Here is a 16,842-nt window from a genome sequence, read left to right as displayed (position 1 = left end):
TGAAGCGAGGCAGAATGGGCGGAGCCTGGAGTTGGCGGTGGTGGAGAAGGGTACTGAAAGGAGGGATTTGTCTTGAGAGCGGAGGTTATGGGTAGGAACGTAAGGGGAGATGAGGGTAGAGAGGTAAGGAGGGGCTGCAGATCGAGTGCCTTTGCAGGTTAGTAGGAGAAGCTTGAACTGTATGCGGTACTTGATCGGGAGCCAGTGAAGTGACTTGAGGAGAGGGGTGATATGAGTATATCGGTCCAGGCGGAAGATAAGACGTGCAGCAGACTTCTGAACGGACTGAAGGGGGGATAGATGGCTAAGTGGGAGGCCAGTGAGTAGGTTGCAGTAGTCAAGGCGAGAGATAATGAGAGAGTGGATGAGAGTTCGGGTGGTGTGCTCAGAGAGGAAAGGGTGAATTTTGCTAATGTTATAGAGAAAGAAGCGACAGATCTTGGTTATCTGCTGGATATGCGCAGAGAAGGAGAGGGAGGAGTCGAAGATGACTCCGAGGTTGCGGGCAGATGAGACGGGGACGATGAGGGTGCCATCAACTGAGACAGAGAGTGGAGGGAGAGGAGAAGTGGGTTTGGGTGGGAAGACAAAAAGCTCGGTCTTGGCCATGTTCAGTTTCAGGTGGTGGTTGGACATCCAGGCAGCAATGTCGGATACGCAGGCCGATACTCTGGCCTGGGTTTCCGCAGTGATGTCTGGTGTGGAGAGATAAAGCTGGGTGTCGTCAGCATAAAGATGATATTGGAAGCCATGAGATGAGATCAGGGAAGAGGTGTACATTGAAAAAAGAAGCGGTCCAAGGACAGATCCCTGAGGAACTCTAACAGAGAGCGGGATGGGGATGGAGGAAGAACCATGAGAATGTACTCTGAAGGTACGGTGGGAGAGATAAGAGGAGAACCAGGAGAGGACAGAGCCCTGGAATCCAAATGAGGACAGTGTGGCAAGAAGTAAATTGTGATTGACAGTGTCAAAAGAGGCGGATAGGTCGAGAAGGATGAGGATGGAGTAGTGGCCTTTGGATTTGGCAAGGAACAGGTCATTGCAGACTAGATAGCGCCGTTTCTGTCGAGTGTAAGGGGCAAAAGCCAGATTGAAGCGGATCGAGGATGGCATGAGAGGAGAGAAAATCAAGGCAATGGCTGTGAACGACGCGTTCAAGTATCTTGGAAAAGAAGGGTAGGAGGGAAATGGGGCGGTAGTTGGAGGGACAGGTAGGGTCAAGTGAAGGTTTTTTGAGGAGTGGTGTGACTACAGCATGCTTGAAGGTGTCAGGGACAGTTGCAGTGGAGAGAGGGAGGTTGAGGATATGACAGATGGGGGGGGGGGGGGGGTGACAGTAGGAGAGTTGTGTTAAGTAAGTTGGTGGAGATGGGGTCAGAGGAACAAGTGGTGCATTTCGAGGAGGAAAGAAGATGGGCGGTTTCCTCTTCGGTGATATCAGGAAACGAGGAGGCGGCCTGGGTTGGTTGGTTGAGGGAGTGGGTTTCTCCAAGCTGAAGAGCCCTTCCTCATAGGGAAGTCGTCCCATTCCCTTTATCATTTTCGTCACCCTTCTCTGTACCTTTTCTAATTCCACTATATGTTTTTTGAGATACTTATTTGCTGTTTGAAACTTACATAATAAATCTTTACTTGCATGGGAATGTTTCTTATCAGCATACTTATTTCCAGTAAACAGAGTGAGCGAGATCAGAGACTGATTTAACTAATTCCCTAGCTACTATTACACAGCCCTTCATAAGTGGGTTCTCACCCAGGGATAGCAATAATCCTGCCTATATAATTGGGGCCATGTCTGAGATAATGCACAACTCCCTATATTCCCTTAGCCAGCTACATTTGTGAGGGGGTTAACTTGTTAACAGAATTTATTCAGGTAAAAAAAAAAGGGGGGGGGGGGCTGGTAGGGGCATCTCCAGGGCAGGTTTTTAAATTTTAACCCAGTACTGTAATATTCAGTGCCACTTGGATATATTTGTGCATACAACTTCTGCATGATATCTCTCCTAGATCTACAGGCACCAGATTTGTGCAGGTAGATTCTGCTGTACATTCAGCTGAATTGTTTGATGGATAATGCTGTTAAACACCCATATTAAGGAAATCAGATACATTTGTTATTTTCTTACCCATTCAACAACTTTTTAATAATGGCCTCAGAATGATCTTCCTCATTTCTTTCTTTTGGGGTGAATAAAGTCTTAAAAGCATGCCTAGCATTCAATGAGAAACAACAGTGGACCCTTTGCCTCTAAAGGTTGCACACACCTGAAATGCAGTGCCAGGTGCCACAGTGGATGGGGACAAATAGGAAGACTGTTACAATGGAAAACATGTCAGCAGGAAATCATCTACCATAAGGTATTCAAAAACACTCATAAAAAGTACAAGAAAGGCTTTCAGAAGTATCTCAAATACAAGATAATAAAAACTGTCCATCTGTGTTTTCACTCTCTTAGGAAAGGCAATTTTCAAAGGCATGTCCGAGTAAATAGCATGTCTGAAATTTGCCTACCCTTTTTCCCCAGGTAAAGGTACAGAGGAATCAAAACCAACAGGAAATATAGACATCCTCAGCAACATTTTAAGAATTGTATGCTTTGTTTTTGAGGGAAAAACCATGTGCTAATTCTGTGGGAATTTTCACCTGGCAACTTTTTAAGGCTGACGTACATGTATACTTCATTCTGAGAACTGGTGCATACAGATAAAAATAACTGTGGATTTTGCAACTAACCACATAATTTGTCTGCCCTCTCACTGACCTAGAACAGGTTACCAATTACATTTGCCTGACAGTCCCTTGCTTAACTTAGCTCTCACTGCTGCTGGAAAAGTCAAAGAATAAAACAATTCCTAAAAACTGACATCTACAATTTATTAGAACTGACACATTAATTGCGTGCTACAACTTCTAATGCTCGAGTAAAAAAAAAAACAAAAAACACAAACAAAATAAACTTTAGAAACTGCCACTGGTTCATGGTAATGTAGCTTACAGAGGGCAAAGTTTATAAAGAGGCTATTGTGTTTTGGTCCTTTTAATGATATTTTCCTTACTGGCTTCTGCTGTTGGGAGGCACGGTCCTTTGTGCATTTTCCAGAGTTTTCAACATATTCTTTATGTGCCACAAACAGGCCAACTAATAATTCAATATGCAAAATAAATGTTTTAATGTAAAAAAAAAAATAAAGAAAACAACCCCCCCCTCACAAAGGTTGTATATGGCAACACAACTAGAGGACTGTGGTACAGCACATCACAGAAACAGACAACACTGGAGGAGGTGACAGAAGAACACTTGATGGGTAAAAAACCATGTGATCCTCTAAATTATATATAACACTAGCTAAGGATGTTGCTGAAGAAAGTCTTTAATGGGCCTCAAGGTTTCATTTGCCATTATCAAATATTCATTTATGCAAATTATTAACATTTTATACATCTCTATATATCTATATAGATATATAGATGTATAGATATATAGATATATGTATTTATATATGTAGATGGGGAGACGTATGTAAAAATGAAATACTGTGAAATCCCCAAAATACTATTTCATTTGAAACTGAAAAGTATAAGCTATGTCCAATGTGGAATGTACTTAAAGCATTTTTTAAAATCAGGACTCTACAAATTCTTCAATAATAATTAATAATAATAATGACAGTAATAATAATAATAATAAAAACCACCATTTGACCTGCCACACAAAATTGAAGTTGTATATTGCGCTTGCCAAGGACAAATCTGTAAGCCTCTTTGAGAAGCTATAGGTTTCACTATTTCAGTGAAAGCCTCAATCTGTCCCACTGCAAAATGCCAGTCTATTTGAAAAAAGGCAGAAAGGTAGCAGTGTCTGAAGAGCCCTAAATCCTTATGAAGGAAGGGAGTTAGCTGTTAAATTTCAAAGGGTACCCAATGGCTTTTTCCAGGCACTCAACTAAAGATCCAGCAGTGAGAAAATCCCTCTCTACTTCCACAAACTTTATGTAGATGGTCTTCGGTGACACTCCAGGCTCCACCAAGCAGTTCTCGGCTAGAAACCCATTGATACCCTCCCAGTCTTTGTTGTGAAATTTGAGAGTAGCTTGAAAGTGTAAAAACAGACACTGCTGGAGATTTCTACACTCTGCGATACCCAGATAAACATAGATAATCCTGGTGGACTCTACCTGAGTGGCTTGTCCTGATGGATGATCAGTGTCACCTTTACCCTCAGTCACAAGCTCCTGACTGCCACTCTCTGCAAGTGTCAAACAAGCTTTGTCATTGATATCTTCGTAACCAATGGCATAAAGTCCTGGACTTTTTGGAATACCTCCTGGTAATAAATACTGAACAATATTTCCTCCTGTCGGTTTGGAGTGAGCAATCGGTATCCAATCAACAGCCATGTGCAGTTCGAGGCATCTTGCCTCACTAATTGTTATCTCCAAATATTTGTAGTAAACATTTTTCCAGTTCATTTTTTGAACTCTGGTCATTACTATCCTTCCTTCTGGTTTCTCAGGATTGAAATATTCCCGAAGTCGTTTGCCAAGTGGTACCTGGGAGCTTATTTCTGCATAGTGGTAGCGAATGTCCTCCTTCCATCTGGTATTATATCCAATACCAAAAATGGCCAGTTTATTGGAGAGGTGAAGCCTGGAGAAATCTGTCCAACTTTGGAAGAGCTCCCACTTCAACTGTACTGACTCCAAAATGTGTGTAACAGTCTGCAGAAGCTCTTGTTTCCTGAAAAAAAAAAATTGGAAAATTTGGTAAACCAAATACTACTATACTATAAATCAAACGTGCATAAATTATATTCTTTCAGAAAACTGGAAGAAAATCCAGTTCTTCCCATCCTTATTTTCAGTATTTCTCAGACTGACAGAGATGGCAGTTCAAACTATTCCAAATGAGTCCAAGTGACAAAGACAGCCCAAGTGTCTTTTTTTTCCCCAACGTGCAAGTCAGGAGTGAGGGGGAGGTATTCAAAGCACTTATTCTGTTCCAATCAACTGACAATTATAACACAAACCTTTATTCTGTGACCTTCTTAACACAGGGTTTTGCTCATATAGAAGGCAATTACAATGCCACAACTTTAAAGTAACACGCTATATGGTTTGGGCTCTGAAACTACACATCTCACATTTATTTCTTTAAAACGTTCCTTCCTGACACTGCTACTTTACTCCTTCCCTGTTGGTGTACTGTTGCCTGGTGCTGATCACCACCTGTCACACAATTTCCATTCTGACACAGAAATAGCAAAAACAAGGGGCCCTTGTCAAGTATGCTTGGTGCACTGGTTAGAGATACCCCGGGACTTTGTGGAATCCTGAAGATAAGTTTGGTATTGATTTTGCGATGGATGGGATTTATAGTCCGCTTGCTTTTTTAAAACTTTGAACTACTTCATGATATCCATCTTGTCTACACTCATAGTCTGTGGCATCCTTTTTATGCCTTTCAGCTTTTTTCTCTCTATACATATAGTGCTTTGGGGGCGCTTATGATGGCTGTAGCTCTACACAGGAGCTGGATTTTCTGGGTTGAGGTGTTTACAGTAGCTGTGTGTTACCAGTCTGAGGCCCAGATGCACAAAACCTAACAAGCCAGCAATGGGAAAATTAGGTTCTTACCGTGATAATTTTCTTTCCTTTAGTCATAGCAGATGCAGCCATTACAGATGGGTTGTGTCCATCAACCAGCAGAGGGAGATAGAGAGCACACTTTTTTCAGTGCCTCATACCAGCTTGCTCCACTGCCTCTCTTCAGTATTTGAAGCTTCCAAAGCAGTATGGCAAACCGCAATGGGAATAACATGACCTTTCCTCACAGCGAACGATGGCCCTACAACAAAGGGCATTAACTCAGAATGGAAGGAATGAAACATCCTCCCGAAGGGCATAAACTCATCCTCCACTGAGATATAACTGGAGGGAATAAACTCATCCTCCCGGAGGGAATAAACTCATCCTCCAAAACATGATACTGGAGGGAATTAAGTCATCCTCCTTTAATTGAACAAGAATCCTGAAGACTGTTTTCCGACTTTCTCCCAAGGATGGAATCTCCAGGAAACATGAACAGAACCTGAAATAGATTTACAGCAGATAGCAATCAGACAGGGAGGGATCAAGGCTGCATCTGCTATGACTAAAGGAAAGAAAATTATCACGGTAAGAACCTAATTTTCCCTTCCTTGTCATCAAGCAGATGCAGCCATTACAGATGGGGTGTATCAAAGCAATCCCTAGATAGGGTGGGAACAAGCCACACCACGTGCCAGCACTTGCGCTCCAAAATGTGCGTCCCTCCTGGCAGCCACATCCAGCCTGTAATGTCGGGCAAAAGAGACCTTAGAAGCCCATGTTGCTGCACTACAAATCTCTTGAAGAGAGAGTACTCCAGTTTCAGCCCAAGAAGAGGAAATTCCTCTAGTGGAATGCGCCTTAAAGGCATCAGGCGGAGGCCGGCCGGCAAGCAAATAAGCTGAAAAGATAGATTCTTTAAGCCAGCGGGCAGTAGTGGCTTTAGACGCTGGAGACCCTCTGCGAGGACCTGATAGCAAAACAAACAGATGATCAGAGGTCCTGAAAGAGTAACTCGCAGATACTGCAGCAGAGTCCTGTGCACGTCCAACAGGTGCAATTGCCCGAAAGATTCTGGAAACTCCTCCTTGACAAAGGAGGGCAATAAAATAGGTTGGTTTAGGTGAAACGCTGAAACCACCTTAGGCAAGAAGGAAGGCACGGTCCGAACCGTGACCCCGGACTCTGAAAACTGCAGAAAAGGGTCTCTACAGGACAGCGCCTGGAGCGCTGACACCCGTCTCGCCGAAGTAATGGCCGCTAAAAAGACGGCCTTCAGTCTCAAATCTTTCTCTGAAGCACGCCGAAGCGGTTCAAAGGGAGCATCCTGAAGGGCCTTCAGCACTAGCCCCAGGTTCCAAGCTGGACAAGGTGCACGCACGGGAGGACAGAGCCGAAGCACCCCCTCTAAGAAACCGTGCCACATCCGGATGAGCAGCTAAAGACACGCCTTTAACCTTGCCACATAGGGAGGCCAACGCTGCCACTTTCACCTGCAGGGAATTATAGGCCAAGCCTTTTTGTACACCATCCTGCAAAAAGTCCAGAATCGGCGAGACAGGAGCCCGCAGGGGTGTGATCTCTTTGGAAGCACACCAGACTTCAAACTGGCGCCAAATCCTAGCATAAGCCACGGAAGTGGAACGCTTGCGGGCTTGCAGGAGAGTGGTAATTACTTTATTGGAATAGCCTCTGCCTCTCAATTGCGCCCTCTCAATCGCCAGGCCATAAGACCAAATCGGCCGGTGTCCTCCATGGTCACCGGACCCTGTGACAACAGGTTGGGAACCAGAGGTAACTGAAGGGGATCCTGTACGAGCATCTGTCGGAGGTCCGCATACCAAGGCCTCCTGGGCCAATCCGGGGCGACGAGAACCACTTCTCCTGGATGCAGCCGAATCCGCAGGAGCACTCGCCCTATCAAGGGCCACGGAGGGAACACATACAGTAGGCCCAGAGGCCAGGGTTGAGCCAAGGCATCCAACCCCGCCGCGCGAGGATCTCTCCGTCTGCTGAAGAAGCACGGGACTTTGGCATTGGTGCTTGTCGCCATTAGATCCATCACGGGCTTGCCCCACTTGGCACATATCTGCAGGAACACTTCGTCTGCAAGTTCCCACTCCGCTGGATCGATCTGATGCCTGCTTAGATAATCGGCTTGCACGTTGCTCTGACCTGCAATGTGAGCTGCCGACAGAAACTGTAGATGCAGCTCAGCCCAGTGGCAAATTTGTTCGGCCTGCGCGGCTAGAGCTCTGCACTGAGTGCCGCCTTGTCGATTTATGTAGGCCACTGCTGTCGTGTTGTCCGACAACACTCTGACAGCCAATCCTTCCAGGGTCACTTGAAAGGCCAGAAGCGCCCGAAACACCGCTTTCAACTCTAGGCGGTTGATGGACCACTCCGATCCTCGGGTGTCCATAGACCCTGGGCATGCTTCCCCTTGCAATGTGCGCCCCAGTCTTTCAGACTGGCATCTGTCACCACTAGGCACCAATCGGGGAGCGCCAGCGGCATTCCTCGCCGCAGCATGCTGTCTGAGAGCCACCACTCCATGCTGAGTCGGGCCGCAGGGAGCCAAGAGAGTCTGCATTGATAATCCTGAGATACTGGAGACCATCTTTGGAGTAGAGCATACTGTAAAGGTCTCAGGTGCGCTCTCGCCCAAGGCACCAGTTCCATGGTGGCCGTCATCGATCCAAGCAGCTGGACAATGTCCCAAGCTCGCGGGCGGGGCATCCTCAGGAGCAGACGGACCTGATTCTGAAGCTTGCACCGCCTTTGCTCAGGTAGGTACACATACCCCGAGGCTGTGTCGAACCTGGCCCCCAAATATGCTAGAGACTGCGAGGGGGTCAGGTGACTTTTGGCCAAATTGACGACCCAGCCCAGAGATTGAAGTACTGAGACCACTCTGGCTGTTACATGCTGACTTCTCTGCAGCAGAGTTTGCTCGAATGAGCCAGTCGTCCAGGTACGGGTGAACCCGAATACCCTCTCGCCTTAGAAAGGCAGCTATTACCACCATAACCTTCGAAAAGGTGTGGGGAGCTGTGGCGAGGCCAAAAGGCAAGGCCTAGAACTGGAAATGCTTTCCCATCACCGCAAACCTCAGAAACTTCTGGTGCGGGGGCCAAATTGGAATGTGCAAGTAAGCTTCTTTCAGGTCCAGAGACGTGAGAAACTCTCCTGGCTGTACCGCAGCAATGACGGAGCGCAGGGTTTCCATGTGAAAATGCCGCACTCTCAGGGCCTTGTTTAATTCTTTTAAGTCCAGAATAGGGCGAAAAGACCCTCCTTTTCGCGGTGCCACAAAGTAGATGGAGTAGCGGCCGCAGCCATGTTCGGCGGGAGGTACCGGGGACACGGCCCCTATCTGAATCAGACCTTGTAAAGTCTCCTCTACCGCCGCCCGTTTGGCGGCAGAACCACATCGGGACTCCACAAACACATCTCTTACAGGGGCGTCGAATTCTATTCTGTAACCGTCTCTGATCAGGTCCAAGACCCACTGATCTGAGGAAATGTTGGCCCACTCCTCGACAAAGACGTCCTCCAATAACAGGACTTGAGGAGAGGGCCGGCGCACCATCATTGAGAGGGTCGCCCCGGAACTCCAGGCCTTGAGCCAGTGGCTGTGGAACGTTTGTCCGAGTGAAAGGAGTTCCTCTGCTGAAAACGGGCACGAGAAGTGAACCCAGCAGAACGCCCCGGACGGTACCTTCGAGCTTCACGGAAGCGAGGTCTGTAAGAGGAGTGGACCGCCGCACCATTAGAGGAAGGCTGAGGCCTATCTTCGGGCAAGCGCTGGGGTTTAGCCTCACCCAGGCCCTTCACAATTTTCTCCAACTCCTCACCAAACAGGAGAAGGCCTTGAAAGGGCAACTTCACCAACCTTTGCTTAGAGGCCATGTCCGCCGCCCAATGCCGTAGCCAAAGAAGACGGCGAGCCACCACTGCTACTGCCATGTGTTTAGCCGAAGCTCTGACAATATATTTTTTTTGTTACATTTGTACCCCGCGCTTTCCCACTCAGGGCGTCAGCAAAAAAGGACAAGGCCGACCCCATCCGCGGAGCTACATCTGAAAAGGGCTCCACTCCATCACCGGGCTGTTCCACTGCCTGTTGCAACCAAGCCAGGCAGGCTCTAGCAGCATAACAACTGCATGCAGACGCCCGAATAGTGAGACCTGCAATTTCAAATGACCGTTTAAGTGCTGATTCCAGTCTACGGTCTTGAATATCCTTCAGGGCAACACCTCCTTCAACAGGGAGGGTAGTTCTCTTTGTCACAGCTGTGACTAGGGCATCCACTTTAGGCATAGCAAAGCGAGCCATATGCTCCTCACTCAGACGGTATAATTGCCCCATAGCCCTGGAAACTTTCAAAGGTCCCTCGGGGCCAGCTCATTGAGCCGAAATAAGCTCTTGGATGGAGTCATGCAAAGGAAAGGCTCGAGCAGGCTTTTTGGTACTAGCCATCCTAGGATTCACAGAGGAGGCTGTGCCACTGACAGGGTCCTCAATAGAGAGAGCCTGCAGGGCATCAGAAATAAGCGCTGGCAGCTCATCACGGTGGAAAATCCTCACCGCGGAGGGATCGTCCAGATCCTGAGTCACTTCTGCACCAGACTGGCTCCTCAGACCATGAAGGCCTGCCAGAGTCCTCCGAATCCTCGCAGCCCGACCACGGGGGGGGGGGGGGGGGGGGGGGGGGGAATGGAGGTGCAGCACTCTCTGAAGGTGAATGAGCCCTTCTGTGCTTCATATTCTGCCAATTATCAGGGAATAACGCCTCAGAGGGCATACCCAGGCTAGAATCCACCGGGGGGGGGGGGAGGGGGCATTAGAAGAGGCCCATGCCGGGCTTTGTGGGAGATCTCTTTTAAGCCTGTATGCTTTATGCATTAATAAGACAAAATCAGGGGAGAAAAACTCACCCTGGGCACCCGGATCTCTGCCGGGGGTAGTAGCTCCCATATCAGCCTCACTCCGAGGCCTCCCCCCGGGCTCAGGACTCTCCGTCTCAGCGGAGGTCGCGCCATGTGGTAAATTCAAAATGGCGTCCACTGCCAGCTCAGAGCGCGAAGAATCGCCATGCTCGGGCCGGCTCTAACGTCTATACAGCACGATTTACAGAGCCCCGCTGCTGATCTGCGCTTGTCACACTTGGAACAGCGCTTTACTGTCTCCACAGCCATCGCCGAAAACGGCGGTAAAATTCAAAATGGCGGTTTGCGCCAAAATCGCCCCAATCGCGGGCCCACCCCCGAGGAGTCAGAAAACACTCTTACCTCACTGGACTGAGTATCACAGCTCCGGTCCCATAGAAAAAGGCAAGGAAAAACATCTGTTCCAGCGACTAAGCGCCAAAGCGCGACACGACTTTTTTTTTTTTTTTTTTTTAACGCTGTGAGGAAAGCAGAGGTAAATAGAACTCCGGAGGCTCAGGTGAACGGGAAAGGCAGGGAAAGGGCGAACCTATGTGCCTGCATCCACTGTTGGTGGGGAAGGACAGGGAAAGCTAAGCAATGTGTCCACATCCACGGAAGTATGGGTATGTGCCTTTAAAGTGAAGCTGCTATAGCCTCCAACACCCCTGCTAACAACTGGCAAAAGAACAGGAGCAACCTCCAGGCAGATTTTAGATGGAGCTCGAAGAAGCTGCAGCCACTCTGCTAGGGGAGATAGAGAATACTGAAGAGAGGCAGTGGAGCAAGCTGGTATGAGGCACTGAAAAAAGTGTGCTCTCTATCTCCCTCTGCTGGTTGATGGACACAACCCATCTGTAATGGCTGCATCTGCTTGATGACAAGGAAGTGGGTTTTACACTGGTTCTAGTCCGTTTAGCGAGCATAGAGTTCAGCCAGAAATGCACAAAGGGGTTCTGCGAGCTCTTTTCCTATCAAGGTAGCAGCTAATGAAAACTGTATGCATTATGAGCTAATTACTTTACAAATGTGCATGCAAAGGGATGCACAGAAGCAGCCCCTACCTTTACCGTGGAAAATTTAACGGGAGGTCTTTAGCTGTCAGTCCTGATAGACCTTGGCTACAATAAAGAACAGCAATTCTAAGAAGGAAGACTCCATCAAACAACTTTTCCATCTGTCTGCTTTTAAATACGTGCAGTCCTCTCTCCCCACCACTACCTTCTGGGTAAATTAAAGCCAAAGCTCTTTAAATCCTGCTGCTTTAATGTTAAGCTTTAAAGTATGCATTTGAAAAAAAAAAAAATCTTGAAGCCTGACCCCCCCCCCCCCCCCCCCCCCGGAGGCAGATTCAAGCCCACTGTGGTGAGGAAAGCTTGCAGGGTCCATGCTACCTGCTCTCACCTAGGAGCTGCAGTTAGAAGCCGTTCATCAGCAGCCAGTGCAAGCCACCAACTCTAATGTGTGATCAACACCAATCACCATCGCCAGGCACGATCCATCACCAACTGCAGCAGCTCCAGGGCTCCAAAAGGGACAGGGTGCTAAACACATCAAGGGGGGGGGGCACCCAAGTTACAGTAGCACTGATCAGCCCCCCAATGGACCGGGCAAGCAGTTTCCTCCGATTTGTAAAAAAAAAAAAAAAAAACCCAAACAAAAACACAGCTAAGCCGGCTTTCATACATCGATTGGCTATACTGTGCATGCTCAGCTGGTCGACTGGCTTTCTCCCTATCACATGCAAATGAGTTAATTTTTACCAAGGTGGAATTACAGAGCGATTCTTTACCAGGGCCTTTGTGCATCTGGGTCTGAGTTTATTATGCTATAAGTGAGTTTTTTCTTAGCTTTTGTTTGTTTTGCACCCTCCGTGAAGATGTTTTCCTTAGGACATTCCTTTCTGATCCATCAAGCCAAACCACTCAACAATCTATCTTTTGGAGAGAGTGGGATAAGAGGAACAGGGAACATATATCCTCATTTATCCCAAACCAGCCAGGTCTTTATCTGTCAAGGCTTTCAAGCCGCATACAGCTGCAGGTTGAACTGAGTCCAGATATTCATTGCCAGGCCGTGTCCAGGCACCGGCACTAAATATCCAGGTTATAGAAGTCACCCAAAAATTAACCGAATACTAATCAATCCTGCTCAGAAGGAAGGGATCCCCAGAAGCTTAGCCGGTGGTGGGAGGTGGAGATAGTGCTGGGCAGACTTATACGGTCTGTGCCAGAACCGGTGGTGGGAGGCGGGGCTGGTGGTTGGGAGGCAGGGATAGTGCTGGGCAGACTTATACGATCTGTGCCCTGAAAAAGACAGGTACAAATCAAGGTAAGGTATACACAAAAAATGGCACATGTGAGTTTATCTTGTTGGGCAGACTGGGTGGACCGTGCAGGTCTTTTTCTGCCGTCATCTACTATGTTACTATGTAATCAGAGTGGTGCATAGTTAGCATGGCAGATAAAGTCAGGACAACTTTTTTGAAATGCTGCTGAAATATAAAACCAACAACAAAGTACCCAACTCAAATCCACACTATTTTAATTTGATAGAAATAGCATCTCAATACCATGCTTGGCTCAAAACCTGAACTGGAACAAATCCATAATATTTTTTGTATCAACATATACCTGTAATTGAGTAAAAACTACTTTTTCAAATCACTTTGGATAAAAAGGATAAAGAGGAAACTGGTCTATAATTATTAGGATTGCACGGATCAACATCTTTACCTTTTGAGACTGGTCACAAAGAAGCTAATTTGAGAATTCGGGGACATTGCTGGAAAATAGAGATTTATTATAACAGACACAAGTTTGGCAAGACCTTTATTTAAGGACTTCAAAATGGATGTATAACAACTAGTCAGCAGGCTAGTGGAGTTATTCAAGCTCACAATAACCAATTCTACATGGCTAGAAATAACCGAGGTAAAATGATCCCATTTAACCTCTGAAATAGTTGCACCCAGTAAAAAAGATACCTTAGATGAAAATATACATGTACATATATCTGAAACTTTTCTTTGAAAAGCATTAGCAAAGCAGTTAGGCTCTTTACTATGCTGAAGAGTGCTCCAGGTACTGAAATCCTTTAATCATTTTATCATATGTCTCCTTCACAGATAACACTTTAGTTCTACAGATCTGCAAAGCATTTTCATAAGATTCTTTGGTAAAGACATCAGATGTTTTTCACATTTTTGCTCTAAATTCTTAAGACCCCCCCCCCCCCCCCTTTGTGGCTTTCAATTCTGTGGATTTCAAGGGGCTGCATGCTGTCAGTTAGACTTTTCCTGTAAAGGTGCCAAAAACTCAAGACAGTCCTCTGAAGATGTCTCCCCGAGCTTAATTGCTCCATCTCTCTCCAGATCTGAAATACTGTAGTGTAGTAACCCAAAGTGCTTTTAATCATGCAAAGAATAAGGCTTCCTGCTTCCTAGAAAAATAATTACTCTGCGGTAACTTAGCATTTGCTAATTCCACTGACCACTGGACTTGTACATAGTAAATTCCACGAGTCTGTTTTACGCATGAAAATTTGTTAAAGAAAATGATCTAATGTATTGACCTGCCCAATGCATAGGGCCTGTTAATATTCAGCATAAACTAATAGAATTCATAACATCTAAAAATTCTCCATCATCAATCTGTTGAGATGTAGCTAAAATTGGTAAACCGAGGTCCCCTAATACAATCAGACTTTGTAAACGTCCCTTAATAGAGACAATGGCGTCTATCACTGGGGAAAAATCATGTGCAAGTACACCAGGTGGGCAATAAACCAGACAGTCGCCACAACCCATGTCAGTCACAAATAGTTAATACGGTAAAACTATCATGAAATCATCCGCCACAACCCTTGTCTGTCACAACATGAGATTATTTTTAAACAGAATCTGGTTTATTGTTGACAAGGTAATCATAAATTATTTCTGTTTTATTTCTTTGAACATTCAGCAGGCAACACAAGGAAAAAAATGTACTCCCCCTCTCAGAGATACAAGCAATGGGGGAAGAGAAGAGGTGGGTTTAGTACAAACTTCCCATTGCCTGGATGCTGCATAGAAGGGGGGAGGACTGGAGAGCTATAAAGGGCTAAACTCTGAAAAATATTCATATACCCTAGTTATCCTTCAAGCTTAGAGACAAGTACTTTACAAATCCTTAGAAGACTAAAAAAATCCAGACAGTTGGCAATCCTAAGCTCTGAGTCCTCTTGGGTCTTAGGTACATAACTAAGTTGCCTATGCCTTAATCTGGTTCTGAGAAGTAGGTATTTTTCTTTCCGAATATACTTCAATATTTGTGTTGCTTTGCAAAAATTTGGTACAGATTTCTTAAAACTGGGTCACAATGTGAAAGTACTTAGCAAGTTGAGGAGTAGACCAATGGTTAGTGTTACAGGCTTTGATCCTGGTGACCTGGGTTCGATTCTCACTGCAGCTCTTGGTGACTTTGGGTAAGTCCCTTAACCCTCCCACTGCCCCAGGTACAAAACCTTAAGATTGTGAATCCACTAGGGACAGAGAAAATACCTGCATATAATGTGTACAGTGCTACATACTTGTAGTAGTGCTGGTTTTTTGTTGTGTTCCCCTTTGACCTCTTATGCTGTGCTTCAATTTGATCCCTGTAGTATCAGTTTGTGCTTGTTCATATTAAATTTCATTTACCGTTTAGATGCTCAATTGACAGGTGTGGCAAGGTCCTTCTGCAGTGTCTCACAGTCTGTTTTCACTACTGTGGAACATTTTTGAAGCACCTGCAAACTGGAACAATTCACTCATTGCTTCCTTATCCAGACTATTAATGAATAATGTACACACTGGCCCCAGTACAGATCCTTGAAGCACTCTACTATTTATGTCGCTCCACTGAAAAAACTGACCATTTAGTCCTACTCTCTGCTTCCCAGTAAGACATGACTTTTACCATAACAATTTCCTGAGAGTTTTTCATGAAGGACTTTGTCAAATTTCTTAATTTAGGTACACTATTTCATATTTTTATCATACCTTCAAAGAATTCCAATACAGTAATAAGGCACAATCTCCTTTTGCTAGATCCATGCTAGCTCTTTCTCCTTTAAGCCAGGCTTATCCACATGCCTAGTAAGCAGTCCTTTTACTAAGATGCGCTGAAAAATGGCCTCTGGTAGTGCAGGCGTGGGTTTTGGGCACATGCAGAATCATTTTTCAGAGCACCTGTAAAAAAGGCCTTTGAAAATTGCCGCGCATCCATTTTGGGTCGGAGACCTTACCACCAGCCATTGACCTAGTGGTAAAGACTCACACGGTAACCAGGCGGTAATGACCTACGCGTGTCAAATGCCACTTGGCACACATAGTTGACCGTGCGCCAGAAAATAAAAAATATCTTGTGGACGCGCACCAAAAATGAAACTACCGCAAGGGCCACACGGTAGCTGGGCGGTAACTCGGAATTGGCATACGTTGGGCGCACGCAGGCACTTAACGCAGCTTAGTAAAAGGGCCCTTAATTTTGTTCCGTGCAACAGTATGACCTATTTTACCTGGAATAGATGTGAGGGACACCATTCTGTATGACAAACAGCTTTTACAATGGATATCCTTAGAATAATAAATTACAAGTACTAGGTTTTCAGTATTGTATTTGAGTTACTTAAGAATACTGAGGTGAATACCATCAAGCCCCAGTAATTTGTTACTTAGTTTGTCTCAATTTGCTCCTACTGAGCTGAAATTTAAAACAAATAAAAAGCATGAACTACACAGATTAAAAGAAGATCTCAGATTCATATAAAAACATTTTAACTGCCATCCTAGCTGAAAAAGGCTGCTCAAGGCAATGTAAACAGAGTTAGCATGTCACAAAACTCAGAGGAAAGGTATCACAGTCCAGAATATTCGCAGGAGATTCCTCAGGCTACTTACTGTATGTCTTCTGAAGATTCTGGTTTTGTCTTTGTTGGTTTCTTCAGAGCAGCTACTTCATCTAAAATAAATGTTTTAATTAAATACAATTAATATACATCAGAGAATTGGCCATGAATTTCCAGGAAAAATAGGAAATGCAAAAAGGGACCTTTTTTTTTTTTTTTTTAAGCTGTGGTCATCCTTTGTTCTGTCCTGTGAAAATTCTTTTCCCTCTGACTTGTTTTTTGCCTTTCAGTTTAAAAGCTAAACAAGAAAGTGGTAGCATAACAATACAGGATTTACAGTACCTAGCTACCAGGACTGACAGCGGTCATTCTCTGTTGCCTGCCTGAATCAGAATTATTTTATTTTTGTTACATTTGTACCCTGCGCTTTCCCACTCATGGCAGGCTCAA

The 16,842-nt window shown here is 45.5% G+C and overlaps 1 protein-coding gene across 1 annotated transcript in view; it reads right to left on the bottom strand.

Moving 5' to 3' along the window:
• The window catches only part of MSANTD2 (Myb/SANT DNA binding domain containing 2), a 101,073-nt gene that overhangs the window by 9,502 nt on the left and 74,729 nt on the right, over positions 1–16,842 (bottom strand). Inside the window, exons 3-4 of the mRNA XM_030221417.1 lie at positions 16,445–16,505; positions 2,133–4,744 (exon numbers count right to left, since the gene is read on the bottom strand). Coding sequence (XP_030077277.1) covers positions 3,901–4,744; positions 16,445–16,505 — 905 coding nt within the window. The 3' untranslated portion in view covers positions 2,133–3,900. The remainder of the gene's footprint in view (positions 1–2,132; positions 4,745–16,444; positions 16,506–16,842) is intronic.

This window comes from Microcaecilia unicolor, chromosome 12 (genome assembly GCF_901765095.1).
Source record: "Microcaecilia unicolor chromosome 12, aMicUni1.1, whole genome shotgun sequence".
Lineage (NCBI taxonomy): Eukaryota > Metazoa > Chordata > Amphibia > Gymnophiona > Siphonopidae > Microcaecilia > Microcaecilia unicolor.
This window is presented reverse-complemented; position numbering and strand designations above follow the sequence as displayed.